Below are 27,062 nucleotides of genomic sequence, written 5' to 3'. Positions count from 1 at the left end.
ATGAGACTCTATCCATTGTTGTTTTACAGTTTGCCATTGCACAGTACTCCTCTAATTGTGAAATTCATTACAATTTCAATCAACTCAAAATTCAAGACAGCACATGGGAGTCTAAGGTTACAGCTATACCATACAAGAGAGGTGGCACTTACACTGCAAATGCCATCCTAAAACTTGTGTAAGACTTTTTTGTTACTATTATAAATCTGGAAGAAAAAAAGGAATACTATGCAATATATCTTATAAATATTTTTTAAATACCAGGAATGAGTTATTTACATCAGCTGGAGGGGCAAGATCATCAGCAAAAAAAATCTTGGTTGTTATTACTGATGGCGAGTCACATGACAGGAACTTATTGTCAAATGCCGCATCACAGGCAGAGGCGAATAGCATAGCACGATTCGCAATTGGGGTATGTTTTTATTTACATGTTATTCATTAGATTCTTAAATGCTTTATTTTGTTTTGCCTAATTCTTAAATGTTACAAAAAGCTATGTTTCAGCATTTTATGTATATATTAGGTTGGCAATGCTTTTGATGATTGGAGAGCAAAAGAGGAGTTGACAACAATTGCTTCTGATCCAGATATTGATCATGTGTTCAAAGTGACAGACTTTAATGCACTGAATAATATTCTTCAAAAACTGGAAGAGAATATTATTGCCATTGAAGGTATGTAAGAAGACAATGCAATTAAGTGTGAAAATACTTTTATGCATGTATAGATATATCTTTTTGGAATAAATGAACAGATTTCCTCTATAATCTAGGGAAAAAAGGTACAATAATGAAGTGATATCTTTACAAAAGTGCAAATATGTACCATTTAGGCAACTGAGTCATAATGCACTGAAAACACCTCCAGCATGACCACACTCTGAAACACATGTGCAATCAGTCCAATGGAGAGTGCATCTCGTCCTCCAAGGAGGTGGATGTGGAGGCTGTCAATGAGACTGGGGGTCTGAGTCTGTCCAGTATGAGAAGCTTGTGGAGGTGATGACTCACGCTGTGGCCAAGCTTAAGATCAATTGTCCAGCGGAGAAATTATCTGACCAGCCAAGCGGCAAACTAGATAAATGCTTCTTTGTGCTTAAAGCTGCCACCTCCATGTCGGGGTCTGGCGTTTTTCTCCGATCTCCACGCAGAGGTGTTGAGATTGTGGAGGAAGCCCTTTTCGGTCAATGTTTTCAGTCCCGCCACTCTTCTTTACTGCAACGTGGTGGGGGTGAGCACAAACAGTTACAGGCCAACACCCTGGGTTAAACAGACACTTGCAAGCTATTTGTCTCCCAGCGTGGCATCGTCCCTGGAGGCCCCAACATTTTTCTCCAATCCACTGCATACCACCTCTGCTTTGGTGGGCAAAGAGTACTCAGCAGCAGGTTAGGCTGGTGTTCGAGGCTGGTGTATTTCGAGCACCGTCTGGCCACTGACTCTCTCCGTGCCACCAAGGAGACCATCCATGTCACTGGGAGGTCTATGGCAACCATGAGTAGTTGACCCTATCCAATATTAAGGAGACAGGGTCTTCCTCATGGTCTTTCCGATTGTGCCTTCTAGCATGTTCTGCGACTAAATATTTTGCATGTCTTTCTTAGTTAACACACCTGATTAACAGAGAGCTATGTGCATTAATTCTATTGCAATTGACATTATCCCTACACAGTATTCATTGCACTCTACTCCCTGAGCAGGGGAAATCTGTTGAAATTTGCACTGTACCGGTGCCTGTATCATCTTCACACACAGACGAAACTTACAAGAGACAACACTCTTTAAGAGTGCTTCTCGGAGAACAAGATAACGAGATGCTCTTCCCCGTTCCAAGGACACCTGCTGCGGACTGGACTCCAGACTTCACAGGCTTACACATACACACAGTGCACGCACACATACTCACACAGTTACAGATAGAGCAATCACTGCCTTCCCCAGATCCCACACCTTCGTGCTTCTTACCCCCGGTGTGGGTAGGCGGGTCTGTGACTGGCGCGTCTAGCTGCAGGACCGAATGGCTGTTGTCTACATTGGACTATTTCCACATCCCCTGCCCCCATCCCCTGTTGCAATGTTATGTCTATGTCCTGTTTATGTGCTTGTTGCTGGGGCTTTTTTCCCCCCCGATCTCACACTGCCCTACTTGAAGGACAGTCTGAGAGGGGCTTTTTTACGCCTCCTCCTTTTCCTGATGTATCTTGTTTTTCCTATTTCCTATGCTACCTCTCGACTGACCTGTCTCCCCCCGAAATTGTGATGTCTGTGTATGGTCGGAGGGGTCCAATTTCACTGCGTGTAACAGTGTATGTGACAAATAAAGGCTTATCATCATCAGCAGCATCATCATCATAATGCCCTTTGAATGAAACATTTACACTCGTTTCGAACTAGAATCATCAGTTTCAGGTGATGGGGCTCCTTGTTGTCATGTAACGCTAAAGACGGATGCCTCCCTCACCAGTTGGAGAGCGGTCATGGGTGGCCACATGGGTCACTAGTAAGTTCAATTACCAGGGAGGTTTAATTTCGCACCCCCTATACAGGCTGGCGCACCAGAACCTTTTCTGGGCCCTGGGAAAACTCCTCTCATTGGGAGCAGTGTACATCCCTGGGAGTCTCAATCAGGGAGCAGACATTCTGTCGAGGCAGGGGCCGAGACCCAGGGAATGGAGACTCCACCCCGACATGGTGGAGCTTATTTGGAGAGCTTTTGTCCAGGCTCGGGTAGATTTTTTTGTGACTCAGGAGACTTCACACTGTCCCCTCTGGTTCTCATCTTCCCTGGGACTGGATGCCACGGCATAGACTTGGCCGAGACTTCGTCTGTACGCCTTTGCGTAGATCACTAAGCTCCCAGAGTTCTGGAAAGTTCTGCCTTCTCCTAGTGGCCCCATTCCCAGTTTGGTTCTCAGTCCTGAACTCTCTTCTCGATGGCTCTCCTTGGGAGATTCTTGTCAGGAGGGATCTCCTCTTAGACAGGGGCATCATTCTTCACCACTGTCTGGAGCAGTGGAAGCTGTGGGTGTGGACCCTGAGGGGCCAGCTCATAGCCTACGGTCTCTTAAACAAGGTTGTGGAGATCACGCTCCACTCCAGAGCTTTATACCTTAACGTGAAACTTATTCACTTTGTGGTGCGACAACCACCAGCTTGACCCAGTCCAGCTGGTTCAGTGCTGGAGTTCCTGCAGGATTGGTTTGCCGCAGAATTGACCCCCTCCACTTTAAATGTGTAAGTGGCGGCCATAGCTGCTTTCCACACCCCTCTTGGTCTGTTGCGGTCTTTCCAAGAGGGGTCTTCCCACAACTAAGCAGACCCTTAGTCAGTGGATAGCCGATACCATCTTCCTTGCCTATGAGTCCTCTGATCTCCCCACTCTTCTGGGGCATAAGAGTCCACCCACAGTATGGCAGCTTCCAAGGTCAGGTGTGTCCCTGCCTGAAATTTGTAATGCTGGTTCTACGACCTTAATATCCGAGCCACTCCTGTCTCTTCTGTTCTCTTGCCCTAGCTGTGCTCTTCCACACTAGGCAGGCAGTGTGGGCACCTCATTCTCAATGTGTTTTGATGCAGCTTGAGTTCCTGAAGGGGAACGGCTCTAGGTTACATTGGTAACCTTGGTTCCCAGAGGGAAAGAGATGCTGCATCTCGAACAATTTTAGGTGGAGGGAATGAATGTACAGTGCTTTCTCCACCCTCAATAATAAGGTGAGTCCCTTGAGCAAGGCACCGAGCCCCCAACTGCTCTCTGGGCACTGCAATAATAGCAATATGGCTGCCCACTGCTCCGGTGTGTTCACTACAGTGTGTGTGCACTTGAATGGGTTAAATGCAGATCACAGATTCCAAGTATTGGTCACCATACATGGCCACATGTCACGTCACGTCACATCATGCCCTTCCTTTCCTTTCTCTCAGGGAACCATGGTTACATAACCTGTAGCATTTTGTGTATTTTGCGACTTTGGGGCCCCTTACAGTGTTGCCATAAAACAATCCTTTTTGCACAATTTCGTACCCGCTTATAAAATTTACAGTAAATACTCATCAAAGAGACGTCTGGGGAGTATGGGAAAGAATAGTTCGAGACCATTTGCCTTATTTGAAGTCAGTGTACCATCTTTATTTCCGCTGTGCAATGCCAGGGCAGCTTATTAGTGGTCAAATTTAATACTGCTAACCAGAACAGAATGATATTTAACCTGATCTTTCAAAATCTTGCGTAGCTATAGCTGCTTTTAATTTGAATCAATAATTTATGTCAATAACTTCTGTTGCTTTACTGTAGGAACTCAGTCTTCGGGTGATTCTTCGAGAATGGAGTTTGCACAGGATGGATTCAGCACAGCCTTCACATCATATGTAAATAACTTTGCATATTTACCAAATCCTAAACCTTAATAAATGTATATATTCACTTAAACATTTTATAGGAATAAACTATAAGCTATACTGTACCTGTAATGGAGACTGTGAGAAGTAGATCCAATTGCAAGCTTTATTAATAAACATGGTTGAATACAGGCAGAGTTCTGTTACACCTTGGTCCATGGTGCAGTGGTGGTGGATAAAGCTGCTGGATCTGGGTTGGCTGATTGTTCAGTAACACAGACTGTGAGAAGTAGATCCAATTGCAAGCTTTATTAATAAACGTGGTCGAAAACAGGCAGAGTTAAAACACCGGCAAACAGGAGCAAACAAGGTAATCTGAAAGAGTAGTCCAAATAACAGGCGAGTTAGTCAGGGCAGGCGGAAAGAATCAATAAACAAAGAAACTGTCCGGGATCAAAAAACACAAGGGCAAGCCTAGGAAAAACAAGGAACAAGATAAACGCTAGACAATAAGGCTAAACAACAATCAGCAAACACAGAAGGAAAGGAGTGGCTTTTATACCAAACACAAGGGGTCTCCTGACAAAAACAACCAATGAGAAACGGACACATGGAATAGGGGAACCAATGAGAACATGACACACAGACAAGAGTGAAACAAGGTAGGTTAAGTGAACACAAAGCAAAAGAGAGTTCATTTTGGAGTGCCCTCTAGTGGGGTTCACGGGCACTCCGTAACCGTACCATTGTGACTACACTCAAATTTGAATCACATAAAAGAAGGGTATGGAGTAGCTTGTGAAGTTTTGTATGTTCCAAGTCAAGTTACAGATTTGTTTTGCTTTGTTTAGGGAAGTGTGTTAATGAGTGCTGTGGGAGCTTTCCAGTGGAAAGGTGGATATCAGGAATATTTTCCCAACAGTTTCTTTCAAAGAGGAGTTGAGCATGAAAGCTATCTAGGTGAGGATTTAAAAAAAAAAAAAAACTAAAATATATAAGACTTTAAAGTTAGTTTCTCATATACAGCAAATACAACTCAGAACTTGTAAATGATTGAACTATTGAATTTTGTCTGAAGGTTATTCGATGGCTGTTGCAACAGTGTCAAGCACCAACTATGCTATTCTAGGAGCTCCAAGATACAAGCATCAAGGACAAGTTATTGTATCACAAGCCACACAGTATAAACTGCTGGACTCTCCCAGGGTAGTTCATTTATATTTTGGGCTCAAAACCACACATAAAAACATCATATCATTTTTACTTTTTACAATAATTGTGTAATAAATCAAGATATTGGAGTGGTGCTAGAGCAAGGGCATTAGTATAATTACAGACATAAAGACATAAAATTAGCCTCCCCTATTGCCTCACACCCATTTCTGCATTAATGATAGAAATCACCACAATTTCTTGTCATCTTAAACTTTTATTTATAGACATGGTAAGCTAATATTTTAGTTCCCTTTCATAGGTTCTCTCTACACTGTGTAGCGATGATGCAATGGGAATGTCCCTTGGGTGTCATTTGTCTGAAGCCTACATAGAATCACACCAATTCATTGACACTACCTCACTCACTCTAATACTAGTAAACATGCCAAGAGCTCCTCAGATTTTCTTCCTTCAGAAAATTTTCATCTAGCCTGTGCTTTTTGGAAAATTAAACCAAATTGCTTATTTGTACCTCAGCCACTGCATTCAGTTGAACCTTTTTTCCAATGTGCAATGGCGGGGCAGCTTATTAGTGGTCAAATTTCATACTGCTAAGCAGAGCTTAAATGAAACCAAAAAATATGTAATCGGTTTACTCAGAGCAGAACCTGTATTTTAACGTTTCTGTTCCTGCATTCCTCTGTATTACTACAGTACAGACACCAGTTTGAGCAGAAAAAATACTCCTTTTTCTCAAAAAGAAACACAAACATGAAGAGAGTCTTGATCTGGGGTATATTGCAGAAAGCAAGGTTAACTTACCATCTGCTAAACCCTGACCTCTCGGTCGACTAACCTAAACTTTCATTGCAAAAATTGCATTTCTTACTAAGAATTTTTCAAATCAGTGTTTCTTGTTTCCTGCCTGCCAAAATATCTAAAACAATTCTTAAATCAAGAAGGATTTTCCAGACTAGTAAAAATGACTGTCTTGTTTTCAGAAAACAAGCAAAATAATCTGCCAGTGGGATCAGAAAAATAATCTTATAAATTTTCTGTTTGAAATTAGACAAATTACAATAATAAATCCTTTTATTTATATCTACTACCAGTAACACACACTAAAGCAACCTTGAGACCAGGCAAGGACACACTGAACTGCAATAACTAATATAGACAGGGTAATGAGACATTGACAGGTGTAGGTGATGACTAATAAAGAAAGGAACAACCAAATATGGGCACAAGAGGGAGAAACCAACTAAGGAGTCCAACGGGGGTGTGACAATGGGCAAAACCAACACAGACAGTCCAATGGAGCGTGACACATTGCCTTGTCATAATGGTGTTTTATAATTTAGACAGATGACTATTATAAATGCCAATACAATAAATATAATAACCATATTAGAATAATATAATATTACCTTATATTTTACTTATATTAGTGCTTTATAATTCACATATCACACACAATGTCAATCGATTAAAAAAACAACTAATTAACCACACATTTTTTTCTGAAATTAGACATTAAAGTTTTTAAATGTACTTTTATATTGCAATAATTTCACATCCAATCTTTAAATTAATGTAGAAACAACAAAAAGAATGTATATTTTTCATATTTGTTTATTGCCATCTATTTTATGCATGAAGGAAAGTATCACTCATATTGTTATAGTTATGTCTGTTAGTCTACTTGGTTTTTCCCCATTGTCTCCCCCCGTAGATCTGTGTAGCCCACATTACCGTTATTCCCTGCACCTGTCTGTAATCATTAGTTTCCCTTTAAAAGTCTGTCTTTGAGTTCAATACACTGTCGGTCTTTGCTTTATGTTTACTCTTGGTGTGTGGATGTTCTTCTTGTTCCTGACCAGTCTTCTCCTTGGATTATATTAAAGACTTTGTTTTTTTTGTGATATCATGTTCTCGTCTCGTCAGTCCAGCACCGTACCGTAACACATATGAACTGGTATCTCTGAATTTTTTCCCTATTATTTAACCCTCTGGGGCAGACGGTCACGCTGGCGTAACCAGCTTACTTTTTTAAGATTAGTGCAAAAGACACTAAAAATACAACAGGTTGATTTCTCTGTTTTCTCTGTCTCCGCAAACTGCTTTTAGAAACGCGTCACTTAAATCATTCAAACTCGGTGAATACTCGGCACACAAACAGAAAAGGGGTATCTACAGAAAGCTTGATATGTATGCTTTTAAACGAAGTAAGTTTGATCAAAAACAAATATTCTGTGATAAAGTAATCCATATGAAACCAAGGGGATGTCTAATCTATCCAGTTGCAACAAATTATATTTAATGTGAACACGCCCACGAGCGAAGATCCTTTGATATTTAAATTAGCCATGTGCTACAAGCGCGGCAAGGACAGGAGTATCTGTATGCGAGGAAACTCCCACATCACCGCAAACAAAGCAACACACCTTTTCAAGTTCATCTTGGTTACAGTTCGTTTCTGAAAGAAGACGCGCTGTGAGGAATAAGACTTATATTTACCTCGATCAGAAGAAGGACGCGATGCGACGCAAACCCAGCAGGAGGAGACATTTACATGAGTAAGTCTTACTTTTATTTGCCTACTTGCTTTCGCTGTTATTTACTTTGACAAAACGTGTACACATTTTACTAGTTAGACTTATTCCAAACTATAATTCCTGACTATATACATAATGAAACATTATAAAGTACGTTAGCTTGCTTTGCATCTCTCAAGATGCCAGGATATTTTTTATGTTCTAGAAAACGATGTGTTTATGACTGTAAGATGCATTTATGACGATATGTTTATTACTGTAGGATCATATTTATTTATTTATTTTATTGTATAACAGTAGGGTGTAAAAGTAATATGAGTGCTTACACTGAATGTATGTTTACATCACGTTTATTAGTAATATAGTGCTAAACAATAATTATTAGTTTCTCAGATATTACATGTCCCTTTTTACATGTCTATGACTATATACTCTAACAGTCATTCTCTTTAAAAGGGAAGTGTGTCCAAACCTTTGCCTGGTAGTGTGTGTGTGTGTGTGTGTGTGTGTGTGTGTGTGTGTGTGTGTGTGTGTGTGTGTGTGTGTGTGTGTGTGTGTGTGTGTGTGTGTGTGTGTGTATTTATTTATTATAGATGCTCCTAATATGAATAGGCTCACAGATGTTTTGTTTTTGTTGTTTTTTAGTGATCTGAAACCTGCTCAACAGATGAATCCTGCAGTCTCTCCCTTGAGTCTCTTCAAACTGTTTTCCTCTGAAAGCGCTGTACAAACTTTAGATGATGCAGATAAAAATACAGTACAAATACAGATAAATTGTGCACACACTTTAATATCAGGTAAGATTTACTTGTTTTATTTGTTGAACTGAATTCAGAAAAAGTTTTCAGAAATGCCACAAAGTCTGTGGACAGCTGTGTGGTTAGATCAGGGAGCTCAATAATTTGTCTTTCACATTCATTATGTATGTTTTGATTATACTGTGTTGTAAATAAAATACAAATAATCTAAAAATCTATTATTTGAATCTTCTCACATTGTTTCTTACCTGCTAGTCAAGTCAGTCATTGATGGGGCCATTAGGAAGGGCTCTTTTGTCTCTCAGGTGTGAATTGCTAAACATTCATGGGCCATTGCCATACCTATGAATAATCCCTTTCGATCACAAAACATGTTTTAGAAAAATTACATCAATATATTGTTTTTTCTGAACGAGTGATGGAGATGATTTTCACATCATTTGGTTGAAAAAATTCTAGCCTACCCCATAGAATTCTCAAAAGTCTTGTTAACAAATATTCTGTATGTTTCATGACCTTATTTCAGTGACTTCAAAACTTTAGTTTTTCACTAACCACGCATAAACATAGTTTTCTCAAAAACACAACCATGTACATTAATGTTGCTTACATATTATTGTAGCCCAATATGTGCTGATTACAATGTAATCAGACTTTAGTCATTAAAATGTTTTAAAAACACAAATGTCAGGGCATGTCAAACTTTTTCAGGGCCCCAAAACACCCTCAGACCCCAGAGGGTTAACCATTGACTATAACCATTCAATATTTACAGTATAATTGAGAGCTATCACTCCTGTTATCCTTGGGGTCAATTTGACCCCATTCAATGTTTAACGTATGTACATATATAATTGACTTTTTTTTTGCTTCAGATTGAATGACTTTTCCTAATTTAATGGGGAAAACTTGGTAAACATAAAAGTAACATGATATTATTTGTTCAATGCCCTGTACACATTTTTGTTACATCGGTGTTCTTTGGGGTCAATTTGACCCCAGGTTCTTTTAGCTGTATAAAACATAAGAAATATAAAAAAAATTACACACATTTGTTTTGGGTGATATTGAGGTCACTATAACATGCTATGATTTTATAATATGCACTATAATTTTATATGTTAAGTATAATAAAAATTAAAAATAAAACTAACACAACCATACCTGTAGTATTGCGAGAACCACTGTCAATTGAATTGCTCTCTCAATCGAAAATGGCCTCTACGCAAAGGTTTTCTGTCAGTCAGATTTTGTCACAGGTGTTTGACAGTGAAAGTGAGGGTGTGTTTCAGAGTGTTGTTAAGTAGTCAACAAAGACATCAATTACCTGACACTAACCTTTTAGCAAAAAAAAAAAAAATCATATTCTAGAGGTTTTAAATTTGGGGTCAAATTGACCCCAGTGGATAAAAGGTGTTAGCGGATTTTAGGGTAACAGGAGGGTTAACAATTATTAGACTTTAAAAAATAACTTCTAATTTAAGTGAACTTAAAACAAGATTCACATAAACCCCATGATAATAAATGTCATATAACTACCTGTACCTTTTATCAGTGGTGGACAGTAATGAAGTAGTTTTACTTCGTTACTGTACTTAAGTAAATTTTTCAAATATCTGTGCTTTACTGGAGTAATTTTATTTTGAGTGACTTTTAATTTTACCTTACTACATTCCAAAGCATAAGATTGTACTTTTTACTTAACTACATTTCATAAAACATGTCGTTACTCCTTATAATATATCACATGCTCCGAGATGCAGAAGCAGTGTCTGATTCATGAACAAACTGATTCTTTTCAATGAACCTGTTTAATTGGTTCGCAAGTCGCAACAAACGATTCATTCACAAATTGGAATGATCCGATTGCAGCTGTTCTCGTGTCGACAACTCACTGATTCAAATGATTCGTTTAGAGCGAGTCTCCAGTCAACTGCATTCATAAATAAGACCCGGGAGAGTTATAATGTGAAATTTTAGGATTAATTATTATAACTGTCAGTTGTTTGCGAACTAAATCTGCTGTAAAGGGTGATATATTTAAGCCCACTGAAATGCTTGAATGCAGACACATCAACATCATTGTCTCTATGTTTTAGGTCAATAAACTAAACATTAAAATAACACCGATAACACAAATAACTCATGCACGTTCACATTCCCCGCTGCTGTAACGTTTTATTAAAATGCTACTCATTTAGCCCTATTTGGTGTCTGTTTTTATATTGTTTATTAACTGTATCAATTTTAATATTGTTTGGATCAACTAGCCGAGTAGACAGATATGAATGTTTATTCATAACCATACTGAAAATAAGTAAATATTGTTAGCTGATGCTAACTGTCTAGCTAACAAGCTTGCTGGTGCTAAGTTGAGGTAATTTTCAGATATGAAGTCCAAATGTTTATAATCAACCACAGAGACAGATTACATATGAGGGAAAAAAAGATGTGATGTTTAAAACATGGTAACTACAGTAATTATCAAAGTCAGAAGTGATGCCCTTTTACACCACAGACAATGTTTGAGAAGAAAAAAAATATGAAAATATAATTATACTTCCCTGAAAATGTTCTTCTTAACTTCAGGCCTTACTCTCTAATCATTTATTACTGTGACGTTCTGCAAAACAACAAGCTTTAAAACACGTTTTTCTTACTGGTGAAAATAAGATGGTCAAATCAGTTTTCTCTCAGGTACATCGCAATGTAAGCTTCACAGTGAACGTTACTACATCACTCTTGTCAATGTAGTCCATATCAACAACAAAAATATATCTTGACTCCATATAGGCTAGTGGTTATTTTGGGAAAATCCAACGCATTTTGAACAGTAGGATTACAAAAAATATATGCTAATATAAAATTAAATTAAGTAGCCTATATAAAATTGCTAAATAAATCTATCAGTACACAAAAATGTAGTACTTTTGTACTTTCACTCGAGTAAAATTGAAAAAGGAGTACTTTTACTTTTACTGGAGTAATATTTTATTATACGTATCTGTACTTTTACTCAAGTACTTAATTTATGTACTTTGTCCCCCACTGCCTTTTATTAAGAAAACCCATCTAGCCCTAACCCTTCTAAATAAACGCGGTTCTTTAACAGTCGTGACTTGTGAGTGAGATGGCCAATCCTAGCCCCACCCCGCGTTAATTGCGTTTAATATTTTTTAATTTATTTAAAATGGTAGCGTAAGCAAGTTTAGACACATTTAGTGTGAAAAAGTTTTATAGTAAATAGTAAATAAGACTAAATTAGACAATATTTGAATAAAATAAAAAATTTATAATAATAAATCATATTTATTTGCAACAACTGAATACTGAATGCAACACGAGCAGGCACCATTCTCAAGGTAACCATTCTCTGAAAGTTGAGGTAATCTGCTTACTTACCCCGGGTTTGTCACATAACCTGCTTTCGGGAATACCCCTGGTAGCCTCTTGCACTTAGTCAATACAGCATCATCTTTTTTCTAGATTTTGGCCATATGTAAACGAAAGAAAAAAGCTGTCAATGCTTTGAATTTATTAAAGTATTTTTAGTAAGTTATTTAAAAATGTTTACTGCATGGTTAAAAAAACACTACTCATATAAAATTGCATTTTGAGAGGAAAAAACCTAGCCTAAATCAGTAGGCTGTATGTCGCATTTTATTATTACAATCAGAAATAATGTAGTCTAAAATACTGGTAAATAAAGCAAAATGTTTACAAACATTATAAACACAAATAGGCTGCTTTCTCTCCACAACAAATGTTTTGTTCCGTTTTCTTAGTGTTTTCCCCCCTCTGTTTCTAGTATGTTTGGTTTAGTCCTTGTTTCCCCCCATTGGTTTAGTATTAGTTTGGTTTAGTCTTGCCCATAGTTGTACTTCCCCTTATTATCTCGTTTGTAGCCACTCCCCCGTTTTTGTGTATAAATAGTCCTTTGTTCCTCACTCCTTTTATCCGGTGTTACAACGTGTTTTTCTGCTCCTCGGTTTTGTTTTGTTGAAGTCTCTACGTGTTTGTTTACTCCTTGTCTTTTGTTTAGTTTATTTAATAAATCAATGTTTTGTTTGTTACCCCGGTTTCCTCGTGTGTTCCCCTGGCTCATCATCTCCGCACGTGTGACAGAACACCGGATGTAAAAACAAAGATGAACTGGGCTGAGGAGTTTCTATGGAACCTCCAGCAAGAGGAGCGGCCATTGGAGGAGTTCGTGGAGGATTTTCTGAGCGTTGTCCATCTGGTAAGCTGGAGTGATACAATGTTAAATGCTTGCTTTCGGATGGGACTAAAGGATGATGTTCTGTTTAATTTAGTAACTGATGACGATTGCCGCAAACCCCTAGCGGATTTTATTAAGATTTAATCATGTACTTAATCTCAGTAACTATAAGTTCCATGTCGGTGTGGAGGATTACTATCCTCCTCCCATCCGAAAGCATGCAATCACTCCAGCTCACCACAAGCCAGTGTCCTCCACCTCCTTTTCCAAAGAGCTCGATCCCTCCAAGCCCCCCGGCTTCATTTCCGCCTTTAAGGCCACCTGCCTCTGCCCAGTGCTCAGTACAGCAGGCTTCGATTCCCAATTCAAAATTCAAAGATGGCTGCCATGCCAGAATCTGCACGCAAAATGTCTGCCAAGCCAGAATCAGCTCACAAGATGGCCACCGTTCCTGAGTTCCTGGCCAAGATGGCCTCCATTCCTGAGTTCCCGACAAGATGGCGATCTCACCCGAGCCCCCGGACAAGATGGCGGTCTCTCCTGAGTCCTCGGACAAGATGGCGGTCTCTCCCGAGCCCCCGGACGAGATGGCGGTCTCTCCTGAACCCCCAGACAATATGGATGCCTCCCGGAGTCTCTGCTGGTTCCACCCAGCCTCCCAGAGTCTGCGCTGGTTCCGCCCAGCCTAACAGAGGCTCCACTGGTTCCGCCCAGCCCAACAGAGGCTCCACTGGTTCCGCCCAGCCCTTCAGAGCGCCCTCCAGTGTCCGCGCCTCCAAAGCGCCCTACAGTGACCGCGCCGCCAGGGCACCCTCAAGTGAACGCTCGCCCAGAGCCTGCTCTTCCAGAGTCTCCGCTGGAGATGTCTAGCCCTCCAGAGTCTCCGCTGGGGTCGTCCAGTCCTCCAGATCCTGCTCGCACTGAGCGCCGTCCAAAGCCTGCTCACCCTAAGCACCGTCCTGAACTGTCTGCTCGGTCATGGCCTCTTGGACTGTCTGCCCCATCATGGCCTCCAGAATTCCCTGACCCGCCATGGCCTCCTACTGTATGCCCCGCCAGGGCCTCCTGAGCCCCCAGATCCGCCATGGCCTCCTGGACTGTCTGCCCGGCCATGGACTCCTGAGCCCCCAGATCCGCCATGGCCTCTTGGACTGTCTGCCCGGTCATGCCCCCTGAACTCCCTGATCCGCCCTGGAGACCACCCTTGTATCCTGTGTCTCCGGGGTCCCTGTTTAGTGGTCTCCAGGGCGCCCACCCTCCCTCCCCTGTAAATGTTATTAGGCGTCAGCCGCGCCTTCGGTGAGGGGGGGGGGGGGTAGTATTGTCAGGATTATGTCATGTTCTGTTCTGTTTTCCTAGTGTTTCCCCCCCTCTGTTTCTAGTACATTTGGTTTAGTCCTTGTTTCCCCCCTTTGGTTTAGTATTAGTTTGGTTTAGTCTTGCCCATATTTGTACTTCCCCTTATCTCGTTTGTAGCCACTCCCCTGTTTCTTTGTTCCTCACTTCTATTATCCGGTGTTAATGTTTCGATGTGTTTTTCTGCTTCTCGGTTTTGTTTTGTTGAAGTCTCTGTGTTTGTTTACTCCTTGTCTTTTTGTTTAGTGTATTTAATAAATCAGTGTTTTGTTTGTTACCCCGGTTTCCTCATGTGTTCTCCTGGCTCATCATCTCTGCACGTGTGACACTACCTCTCTTATTCTACACAAATCCAAATGTTACCATATTTGAGATGGATCTGGACACTAAAATATTGTTTGTAAGCCTATGTAAACAATAGGCTTTGCTTTTCACTCGCATTATCAACATAAAACACCATACTTCACTTTGGTTATAACAGCACAGTGCTGTACGGAACATCACAGACTGAATGGAATATTTGAACTTTTTTGATAATGAACAGGCTGCGATGTCAAGTTAGCAAAATATGTTGGGTGCATGTGAGGCACCGACACGATTTATGTATATAGTTTAATTCTGTTTTCTCCTTTCACAGATGCACTGCAGGTGTGTGATGTGAATCCGTGTTCTACAATATCCTGCTATTTTTGCTGGTTTCAAAACACACAAGTTGCATCTTACCTGCCGTTCATTTTCACTTAAATGTAGGCCTAATGCTTGGCGGTTCGTGACATATCCTCGGATAAATTTACAGTGGGGTATTGCCATGGTAACTTACCTATGATGAATTTATAGATAAGCACGGGCATTTCACTCATTAGATGCGTCAGCATCATAGTACTACTTGAATTCTTGATTGGTCGATTGCAAAATTCAAATATTAAATTGAACAAAAAAATTATGTTATTAACCAGTTAATGGCATTTAAAGATTTCGATTCTGTTCAGAACTATTAAATTTCATTTAGTCTCCATTTCTGGTTACAGTTCTGTCAAAATTTTATTTAATTTTTGTTCCTTGAACCGGTTCATAGCCCCACTGCTAAGATGCAATTGGCTGCACCTAAACAATTTATGCAGAAGAGAGCTAGTGAATCTGCCAATCCTACCAACGTGCCCAGGGACCGCTCCACACTAAAGAAAGAGCCCATTAGGAGTCTTTTTAAAACCTGACGCATGATGCGGATCTAACACATGCTTGATTATCTCCCAACTCTTTATGGTCATTTAGGACTTCATAACTCATGAATGTGTTTATGAGGTAACTTGCCTAAACCATTCATTTTGACATAATTATGTGTTTCAACAGGGTTCATCCTATTGTGGAAAACAGCACCTTAGAGGTTTCTGTTCTGCAGCAGGAAGTGACTTCACTCCTGCTCAAAGGACCAATAGATGAGGTTCCTCCTTCGGACATGAATCACGGCTCTTTCAGTCATTACTTTTTAGTTCTGAAGAAGGGTGGAGGTCTGTACTCCATCTTGCATCTGGGTTGCCTGAATTTTTCCATTTTACAAAGGGAATTTCAAGTTTGGCTTATTGAACGTTCGCAAAGTGCATGGATGCTGCTCTGCTCTGGTCCATGTGATGTTTTTCAATCCAGGGAGTTGGTGTGTCATCACAAGGACATTCTTCACCACCTTTGGTCTCTTGTCCAGAAAAGTTTTATTACTCCTCAGCTGATTCTATCAGCTTGGTACAGCTTGGTCTATCTCGAAGCAGACCCTTTTGGCTCCTGCTGGAGTCTCCAGTGTCAAAATGTGTTTTGCCTGCTTCAAGCTAGGCCATCATGTTTTGGTGTTACCAGAAGGCAGGTTCAAGTCTCAGTTTTAGCGGGGATTGTTGGTGGGGGAGAGTGAATAACCAGCACTCTCTCCACCCTCAATACCACGACTGAGGTGGTGCTCCCCAGGCGCCGCAGCCTTGGCTGCCCACTGCTCTGGGTGTGTGTTCACAGTGTGTGTGTTCACTATTGTCTGTGTGCACTTGGATGGGTTAAATGCAGAGGACAAATTCCGAGGATGGGTCACCATACTTGGCCCCACATCACGTCCTCTCCTTTCCTTAAGTAAAAAAGTACTGATAGATTTAATAATTTATATATAACTTATATAATTTAATATATATTTTATACATTGTTTTTATAATCTTACTGCTCAAAACTAGCCTATATGGAATCAAGATATATTTTTGTTGTTGATATGAACTATGTTCATGAGAGTCATGAAGTGATGTTCACTGTGAAGCTTACTGTCACAGATTGGTCAGGCTCCTCCACCACTCAAGTCCAGCGATCACAGTCACCTGAGTATTAACAAGCCACACCTGCACTGCATCACCTCCACTAATCAGCCACCACATAAGAGCACACATCTCAGATCCCTCAGTGTCCTGGCTCGTTTGCACAAAGCAAACTCACTGTAACTCTTCTCTGAGTTATAGTATTACCTACCTGTTGACTTACCTCTGTGTTTCTTCTAGTTCCAGTCTGTCTGCTTCCATAACAGCCCATAACATCAACCACACCAGTCACCTGTTAACTACCAGTGTTCTGCTAATCACCTCTGTTTCATCTATTGTAGTTACCACTCTCCTCGACTCAGGGGGTCAGCTGGGGACGTCATCTCGGGAAACCTTTGCCACCAGCTCAAACTCCCAACCAGTAGTACCTTGACAATATACAAGATCCACTCAATAACTGGAAAACCATTAACCCAATGACATGTGAGACATAGATGCGGTCCTCTACACCTCCAAGTCGGACAACCCCATACAGAGGAAATCCAATTGCTGGTTCTGGAGGGTTCTACTTCAGACATCATCCTAGGGCACCTGTAGTTGGTGAAGCACGATCCCATCCTCTATTGGGGTACCAAACTTAGTACTGAAATGGGGTAAGGGATGTTTCCCGGATTGCTTTCCATATCGACCCAAACCTGTCGTTACTCACCTAAACATCAACTCCACGTCTATTGAGAGTCTTATAGAGAAGCAGTCTGTTCAGATTTCTCCAATTTACTCTCAATTCTATGACGTATTCTGTCCCAAAAGAGCTTCCTAACCACCTCCACATCGGCCATGGGATTGTCCCATAGACCTAGTTCCAGGTGAGCCAGTGCAGAGAATGAAGATTTACCCTTTGTGGCTTCCAGAGAGTAAGACCAAGGATACATCCGCTCATCAACTTCCCCTGCCGCATCAAGTTCCTTTTTAGTAGGGAAGAAGAATGGAGGTCTCCACCCCTGTATTAATTATCGTGCACTAAACTATACATACAAACTCATCCGAATACGTGAGGGGGATGTGAGGAAGACTGCGTTTGTAACTCCTACCGGTCACTATCAATATCTTGTCATACCCTATGGAGTTATCAACGCCCCCTCCATATTCCAAGACTTTATGCATGAGGTGCTCCGGGAGTTCAGGCACAGGTCAGTCATCGTGTATATATTGATGATATCCTGATTTACTCCCGGAGCGAGGCCGACCATCACCACCATGTTGGGGAGGTCCTTCAGAAACTGCGTGAATACAATCTCTTCCTAAAAGCAGAGAAAAGTTATTTCCATCAACCGTCTGTCCACTTCCTCTGATATGTCATCAATCACGAGGGGGTGCGCATGCATAAAAAACTCCAACGCTTCTTAGGATTCGCTAATTTCTACCACTCCTCAAGGGCCACCTCTGCCTCTTCGGAAGCCTTTTCCACCTTGAAACACGCTTTCACCAGCGTGCCTCTCCTGGTTCATCCAAACCATGATCTGCCCTTCATATTAGAAGTGGACGCCTCTACCTCCGGGATTGGGGCAATTCTGTCCCAGAGGCAGGGGTACCAAGCTCGACTCTATTACTCTCGGAAGCTCAGCCTGATGGAGAGGAATTACGATATCGGAAAACTGGAAGTTACTAGCTATCAAGCTAACCCTAGAGGAATAGCGTCATTGGCTGGAGGGAGCGGCTCAACCAGGTACTAACAGATCACAAAAACTTACAATATCTCTGTGATGCTAAGAGACTTAATCCCAGACAAGCTAGATGGGCCCTATTTTTCACTAGGTTTGACTTTACCATTTCCCGTCGACCAGGATCTAAGAATGTCCGAGCCGATGCATTTTCCTGTCTCCATACATCCAATGAAGTTCCTGATGAACCTGCTAATATCCATCAAAGCTCATCGTAAGTCCTAGAGAATGGACCTCACCTCTAGCCTCTGTCACTCCTGCTCCCAGAAATCCACCGGCTGCCCTCCAAGTCTCCAGTTTGTTCCCAGATCCTAACGGATTACCCTCATTCACACCTCTCACACCTCCTTGGGCACTGGTCACTCAGGGGCCAACAACACCCTCTCACTGCTAGCAGATCACTTCTGGTGGTCGGAGATGTCCAGAGACGTAAGAAGGTACGTGAGAGGATGTAAGGAGTGCGCTATGGCCAAAAGTCCACGTCATCTGTCCGCAGGCAAGTTACATCCTTTGCCTGTTCAAAACCGCCCTTGGTCACACCTAGGAGTAGATTTCATGACATATCTGCCTACTTCAGAGGAAAATACATGCATTCTAGTCATTGTCATCTGCTACCCTTAAAGGGATTACAACTAGGAACATTTGTTTGCACCTGCCCTCTAGGAAACTGAGCCCCAGATTTGTTGGTCCCTTCACCATTCTGGAACAGGTCAAACTGGGAACCCATACCCCCCCCCCCACCCCCCCTCCATTGTGACTTGATGAGGGACCAGTAGATAACATGAAGGATATCTTGCAGTCTCGGCGCTGTTGTGGTCTTCTGGAATATTTGGTGGATTGGGAGGGTTATGGTTCTGAGGAACTGTCCTGGGTTCCCAGAGATGACATCTTATATCCAGCGTTGACTGAGGAATTTCATTCAGCTCATCCAGACAATCCAGCACCTAGAGGAAAAGGTAGACCACCACGGCGCCAGAGGTTTTGGCCCTCAGGTGCAGGCTGTAGGTGGGTTAGGCTCTTCCACCAAGTCTTCAAGTCACCTGAGTAGTAACCGCACACCTGCACTGCATCACCTCCATTAATCAGCCACCACATAAGAGCACATCTCAGATCCCCCAGTGTCTGGGATCGTTTGCACGAAGCAGACTCACTGTAGCTCTTCTCTGAGTTGCAGGTGTGTGCTCTTCTGGTTCCGCTTCTGGTCATTCTGATTCCTGCAAGGCAAAGGCTACAGCCATTCTCTTTGTCGGATTTCAGTAGAAGTATCCACAAACTCTATACTTACCTCCTGCGTCTGTCTGCTTCCGTAACACTTACACTATGATGTGCCTGAGAGTAAACTGATTTGACTATCTAATTTTCACCAGTAAAAAAAAAAGTGTTTTAAAGCTTGTTGTTTAGCAGAATGTCACTTTTATATGACATGAGAATAGGGCCTGAAGTTTTCATGAGCATTTTAAAAGAACACTCCACTTTTTTTGGAAACAGGCTCATTCTCCAAGATTAGGAACTAAACTCCCATTCCAGTGTAATAGTCAAGGAAGTTTGCTGCAGTACTATGGACGCAGCAGGTGCAGTAATATCACACAGCGCCTGAAATTAACTCCCAGCTAGGTAACTGACAATGTGACCGGCGAGACATTACTATGCCTGCTGTGTCCATATTACGGCAGCAAACTTCCTTGACTATTTCAGTTTTAAATAGGACAAATATCGAAACTTGTTGGTTATTTTTGAACGCGATGCTATATAGGATTCAATGATCTATGCTAAGCTTTGCTAAAAGTGATATCGTCAGAACAGGAGAACAGCTGAATGGATTTCAAAACAGTAAATCTCAAATTATTAACTCGGGGGGAGTTGGAGAATGAGCCTATTTCCAAAAAAGTGGAGCGTTCCTTAAAGGAAAATATACCTATATTTTCATAATATTTTTTTTTCACAAACCTCGTCTGTGGTATAAAAACACCCCTGGACAAATTCCCCCAGAAGGCATCACTTCCCACTTTGATATAATTACTGTAGTTACCATGTACTGAACATTATATCCTTTCTTTTTCCATCAGATGTTATCTTTCTAGATGGCTGAATAAAAATATTTGGACTTATAATTACCTCAACTTAGGACCAGCAAGCCTGTTAGCTAGACAGTTGGCTTCAGCAAACAATATTTACTTATTTTCAGTATGGTTAAAAAAAAATCATATCTGAGTTGTCGACTCAAGAACAGCTTTTTGATTGGATAAGCCAATCGTTTGATGTGCTTTGCCGATTTAACAGGCTCTTTAAAAAGAATCAGCTGTTCATGAATTAGACTCCACTGCTGCATCTCGGACCACATAATATTTATTAAGGAGCAACGTTATGTTTTATAAAAATGTAGTGAAGTAAAAAAATCCGATATTATGCTTTGGAATTTAATAAAGTAAAAGTTACTTAAAATAAAACTACTCCAGTAAAGTACAGATACTTGAAAAATGTACTTTAGTACAGCAACAAAGTAAAGCTACTTTGTTACTGTCCACCAATGCTATACTGCCCCTAGGGCTACTTCATATGAGACATTTCTGTTGTGAAATGAAAAAAAGGAAAGGAAATTCAAAAGAAATTAGCACCAAGGTAAATATTTAAGGTGGATACATTGTTCTCAAAAAGCCTGCCTGAACATTTCAACTTGAGCAGTTTTGGCAGCTGGTCAACCCTAATCAAATTTTAAAAGATTTGAGAGATTCTGCGTAGCAGTAGCGATCAATGAAAGAAGTCAAAAATATTAAGTTAATTCAAGCAAGTTGTGTGAAGGACATCTAAAGACTTTAACATTAGGAACCAGAGATGGTTGTAAGATGTGTGATAAGTGAGGTGATAGCAGAACAGGATCAAAACACAAATGTACAGTAGTTTGTTACAATCAGCAGAAAGGAGATAAAGATAATAATATTCCCTTATCTCAGCCTCAGATTGGCTCATATTTTGGAGCTGATGTTTGTGTGGTGGATTTGGACAGTGACTCCGATACAGACCTTCTCTTGATATCTGCACCAACATACATGGATCCTGATCGGGAGGGCAAAGTGTTTGTTTACATTTTTACGAGTCAGGTACATTTATTAATGGGGATTAAAATTTGAAAATTCTTATTTAAATTAAAATAATATGGATTAAATATTGTTTTTTTTTCTTTTCTTCATAGTTCATTTTTTCTGATGTCATACTAATCGGAATGGCAGGTCAGAGGGGACGTTTTGGCTCTTCTCTGGCAAGTCCAGCAGATCTGAATGGTGATGGTTTCAGGGATGTGCTGATTGGAGCTCCTTTAGAGGAGGACGGACAGGGCAGCATCTACATCTTCAATGGAGGAGTAGATCAAATAAATCCCACATATTCACAGGTGAAAAAGATGTAGTTGGTTGCAGTTTAAGGGCATAGTAGTTTAAAGCACCTTCCTTGCATTACTTTTCACTTCATGAGCTCACTTCAGGGGCTCATTATAATACCCTCATTATCCGTTTTATTCCTTGTCTGTGAAGAGGATTGGTGGATCATCAGTACAATCAGGTTTGCGATTTTTTGGGATTTCACTGAGTCAGTCCTCTCCAGACCAGAGTAGAGACAGCCTTCCTGATATTGCTGTTGGGTCCATGGGAGCAGTTCAGCTTCTCAGGTGTGTTAAATGAAGTCAAAATACCTACAATGAGTACACACAGACACAGAAATAGTAATCATTCACATGTGTTTATGTGAACCATTCAGGTCCAGACCCGTCATGCTATTGGACACCAAAGTAACTTACAACCCATCCAAAATACAAACCAGTGTAACGGACTGCACAAAGCCATTACAAAACATCCTGACTGTGTGCTTCACCATGAGTGGATACAAACATAGCCTAACAGGTTTATTCATAAACTAATTACATACTAAGTCTAACTTTATTGTGCTTACATTATGTATATTCTGCTTGAGGTTTGTAGTATATACTCTTAAAATGTCACGCCTTTCTGCTTTGCTTATATTTTTAACTTCTTATGATCAATCATGTTTTATAGATTTGGCTGCAAATATTAATTACACTATAACACTGGATGCTAAGCGAAAGATTTATCGAGCTTATTTCTCAGCCAAAAAACGCCTACTCAGCGATATGATGACCATTGATATGCAGGAAGTTTGCAAAAGTCATCCTTTTTTTGTAGAGGTAAGCATCAATTGTAAATGTTATTGATGTTCATGATCCCTTTAGTAGTGATACTGTGATAAAATAAAACAAAAAATATTGAGTTTAATATTTTATTCAATATTTTAAGAAATATGATGGAGACAATTAATAGCAGTGAACCATGTATAATTTTAGAGTGTTCGTTATTAACATTTAGGTCACATTTTATTTTAAGGTCTAATTCTTGCTATTAAGAAACCATCAGCTATGACTCAATAAACTCCTAAATTGCTGTGTATTAATTGTTAGTAAGGTAGTTAAGTTTAGGTACTGGGTAGGATTAGGAATGTTTAATATAGTAATGCAGAATATGTACATTATAAATACTAATAAACAGTCAATGTGTTAATAATAGGCAAGCTAATAAGCAACTAGTTAATAGTGAGAATTGGTCAGTAAACTAAAGTGTTAAAGTGTAAAAATTATTTATTTTTTTCCACCAGGCTTGTCCAGAAGATGCTCTGAACCCATTGTCTAATCAGATAAATTATACATCTGAGGGTCTTCCATCTACAACAATGCAAAACTTGAAACCAATACTCCATCCAGAGATAAAGACCACTGCAGACCACAATGTAAGAGTTCATCTGTGTAAAGTTAAAGTGCAGTAAGGGATTTCTCAGAAACACTGCTGAAAGTGGATTGGACCGAACACCAAAATACACTTAAAGCCAACTACCAGGGGCGAGTCCACTTATGATGGCAGAGTTGCCTGTGTATATCATGTTAGCAAGATAGGACTGTGATCCTTTTGGGTATTGGCTCGTTAGTAGTATCATGTATCAACAGTGTTTCTCAGAAATCACATAATGCACCTTTAAGAGTTAGGAGTAGAAATCATGCACTTTCTACAGTATGTGCACACACTTTAGTCTTTTACAGACCATGAGTGAGATAATAATTTACCATGATAAATATTGCACAATCAAGGGATTTTTGTCTTTAAATGTAGATTACTATAAAATTGTAACAGTGAATGCCTGACCATGGGGTGGAGGATCCACGTGCAAGCTTTATTTAAAAACTTAATCATACAGCGAGTCGAACACCAGCAAACAATATCATCCAGGGCAAAGACAAAAGAGTAATCCAATAATGGGCAATGGTCAGGGCAGTCAGCGAACAATCATAAAAACACAGATAAACAGTCCAAGGATAAAAACACAGGCAAGGAAACCAGGAAACTAGGAAAACAAGGTAAACGTGGGAGAAAAACGGAAACTAGGATTGCAAGGAATAACGTTGCTAATAAACAAACAATTCACAGCAATCAGTGGGTTAAAGGGTGTATAGGGCTCTTTATAGTAAAAGGGAGGGGTCCATGGTTCCTAGGCAGAGGGTATCTGGGAAATGGAGTCCAGAATGAGTGGCTCTTTGCATACTACCCACAGTCTTAGAAAGGATGTGTTAAAAAATGTTAACTTTTAACACATTAATGGCTGAGGTCTGGGACTGTTATGGAGCAATGAGAGTGAGAAGCAGGCAGATACAATTGCAAGCTTTTATTTATGAACAAAGGCATGGTCAAAAACAGCCAGGGTCAAACAGGTACAGTAATCCAAGGACAGGCAAGGGTCGATTGGCGGCTAACGTAATCCAAAAGGGCAAGGCAAATGAGTTATCTAAACAGACAGTCTATATATCAGTCGAGGGGCAAACATAGTGCAAAATGGCAAGACGGAGGGTTAATCCCTGGCCCTGATCCTGGTCATTTCTAGGCTGGACTACTGCAATGCTCTTTTGGCCGGTCTTCCAGCATGTACAATCAGACCTCTACAAATGATTCAGAATGCAGCAGCACGGCTGGTCTTCAATGAGCCCAAAAAGGCCCATGTCTCACCTCTCTTTATATCCCTGCACTGGCTACCGGTTACAGCACGCATCAAATTCAAGACACTGATGCTGGCATATAGGACAGTCACCGGCTCTTCACCTGCCTACCTCCATTCACTACTACCCTCTCCAGAAGTCTGAGATCCTCTAGTGAAAGACGCCTCATTGTACCACCACAGAGAGGCATGAAATCACTTTCCAGAACATTCTCGTTCACTGTTCCTGCCTGGTGGAACGATCTTCCCACACCTATCCGGAATGCTGTTTCCATAACAGTTTTCAAACGACTGCTAAAAACCCATCTCTTTCAAATCTATCTGACCCAATTAAAAAAAAAAAAAAAAAATCTTACTTTCGTGATCTTCTCTTTCTAGCATGTACTCATCTAACAATGCCTGATATATGGTATTTTTGAGCACTTCCCGCTTCGATCCGACTCTTAGGATGAATCGCTTGTTGTTCTCCCCAATTGTAAGTGGATTTGGATAAAAGCGTCTGCCAAATGAATAAATGTAAATGTAAATCCAGACAGGCAAGAGATTCAAGGCAGGCAGCGAAACAGACAAGTCTCGAGTCTCATTTATTTATATAGCCCTTTCTACTACAACATAGACCAAAGGACTGTACATCTAAAAGAAAGAAAAAACATACAAGCCACATAATATGCAATGACAAAATCAAGAATTAAAAGTGACAGAGTACAAATATGTTTTCACACGGATTTTGAAAGCATCAACTGATGGTGCAGATCTAATATCACTAATACCCTTTAGTTTTTAGACGACTTCTCGGAACGAAGAGCAGTAAACAATTAGAAGACCTTTGTGATCTACCAGAGTTCATAAGCACCAAGTCCTTGATATATTCCGGGGCCAAATCATGAACAGCTTTATAAACAAACACAACACCTTGTACTGTATTCGATATTTCACAGAAGGCCAATGAAGCCTTTGCAAAACAGGTGTAATATGACAAAAATTACACCTCAATTAGGCTGAACATTTGTTTCCCATGTACCTAAAAAATTGGTTAAACCACTGTCATCCTTATTCATCCCAAAAACCATGACTTAAGACTTGCTAGCATTTAACTGCAGGCAGTTTTGCTCTAACCAGCTAGTCACCTTCTTTAGACAAGATACCAAGGATAAATTAGGGGTTGATCCTCCAGCTCTGATCTGTAAATAAATCTGAATATCATTGGCATATAGGTGATAAGATATACCATATTTATTAAAAATTAGGCCTAAAGGCAGCAAAAACAGAGAAAAAACAATAAGTCCCAGAATTGAACCCTGAGGTACTCCACAATCCAGAGAAACTGACTTGGAGGAAAAATCCCCAATCCTAACAGAAATTGAATGCCCCTTTAAATAGGAGGAAAACCATTTTAAAACAATCCCTCTCAGCCCCACAACATGTTCCAAGCGATTAATAAGAATATCGTGATCAATTACATCAAAAGCTGCACTAATATCAACATGATTAGAGCTCCTCTATTACCTGAGTCTGCAATAAGTAATAAATCATTTGAAACTCACAGTAAAGCTGATTCAGTACTGTGTCCTGCCCTAAAACCAGACTGAAAAGCGTCTAACACCTCATTTTTAGCCAAAAAATAACTTAACTGAGCTAAAACTACCTTTTCCAATATTTTAGAGATACAATGCAGCTTTGAAATGGGCCGATAATTTTTAAAATCCAACGGGTCAAGAGTAGGCTTATTAAGAAAGGGCTGAATAACCGCCTGCTTAAAACTTAAAGGAGAAATGCCTGTTTAAAGACTGCAATTAACAATCGCGGTAATACAAGGCCCAGTGTAATTGAATGTCGCAGCCAGCAAATCAAATGGCAAAACATCCCAACTAGCAGCTGGGCGTTTCAACTTACCAATAATAAGACTAATATCCTTAGTTGAAACCAATCAAATTCATCAAATGTGCAGACAAGATGATGATAATAACCAGGCAAGGAAATCAAGACATGAATGACTAGACACAAGACTAAAATAGACTCAGGAAATATTTAGAAATTGACTCCTTAATAGTTGTGAACACATAGAGAGTGCTAAACACAAGACAATACTCTGCCCTGAATAATTGTAATGGCCTTGTATTTACACAGTAAGCCGTACAATGGAACATGAGAAGTGTAGTGCAGGGTGATGTGTAACAGTCAGTGAGGTGTGAGAGTTACTATAATGCACAGGTGACCTCTTGTGGTGGGAAGACTGAATAACATGGACAGGATTACTGACAGGGACATATTTTTTGGGCAAATTTTAACTCATTCATTGTGTTGATGATTTTAAAAAGGTAAGCACAAAGATGTGTAAACGTGTAAAGATTTACCACATTAAGTGCTGTCCTGTTTTGTTAGCTTTTGACAAAATTAATGGAAAATCATTGGTTCTTTGTTGTTATGGTAAAATATCAACAATTGCATTCATAGAACTGCAGAATATACAATTTTAAGCCGCCAGAAAGGAAACAGACAAAACAGTTATTTTTCACAACCTTTTTAGGTAACATGACACATAAACCCAACTTAAAAATTGCACACTTATTATGATAGTCTTTGTTGGATTGATGTACACTACTGGCCAAAAGTATTTAGGTATCATAATGTTTT

The 27,062-nt window shown here is 40.3% G+C and overlaps 1 protein-coding gene across 1 annotated transcript in view; it reads left to right on the top strand.

Moving 5' to 3' along the window:
* The window catches only part of LOC141298294 (integrin alpha-X-like), a 104,031-nt gene that overhangs the window by 46,204 nt on the left and 30,765 nt on the right, over positions 1-27,062 (top strand). Inside the window, exons 6-17 of the mRNA XM_073828801.1 lie at positions 30-178; positions 265-415; positions 527-677; positions 4,294-4,367; positions 5,189-5,297; positions 5,416-5,543; positions 21,335-21,481; positions 21,574-21,771; positions 21,911-22,044; positions 22,134-22,276; positions 22,430-22,578; positions 23,043-23,174. Of these exons, the coding sequence (XP_073684902.1) occupies positions 30-178; positions 265-415; positions 527-677; positions 4,294-4,367; positions 5,189-5,297; positions 5,416-5,543; positions 21,335-21,481; positions 21,574-21,771; positions 21,911-22,044; positions 22,134-22,276; positions 22,430-22,578; positions 23,043-23,174 (1,665 nt within the window). The remainder of the gene's footprint in view (positions 1-29; positions 179-264; positions 416-526; positions 678-4,293; positions 4,368-5,188; positions 5,298-5,415; positions 5,544-21,334; positions 21,482-21,573; positions 21,772-21,910; positions 22,045-22,133; positions 22,277-22,429; positions 22,579-23,042; positions 23,175-27,062) is intronic.

The sequence above is a fragment of the Garra rufa genome, chromosome 22, assembly GCF_049309525.1.
Source record: "Garra rufa chromosome 22, GarRuf1.0, whole genome shotgun sequence".
Classification (NCBI taxonomy): domain Eukaryota; kingdom Metazoa; phylum Chordata; class Actinopteri; order Cypriniformes; family Cyprinidae; genus Garra; species Garra rufa.
The sequence above is the reverse complement of the archived record's forward strand: the minus strand, read 5'-3'. Positions and strand labels throughout refer to the sequence as shown.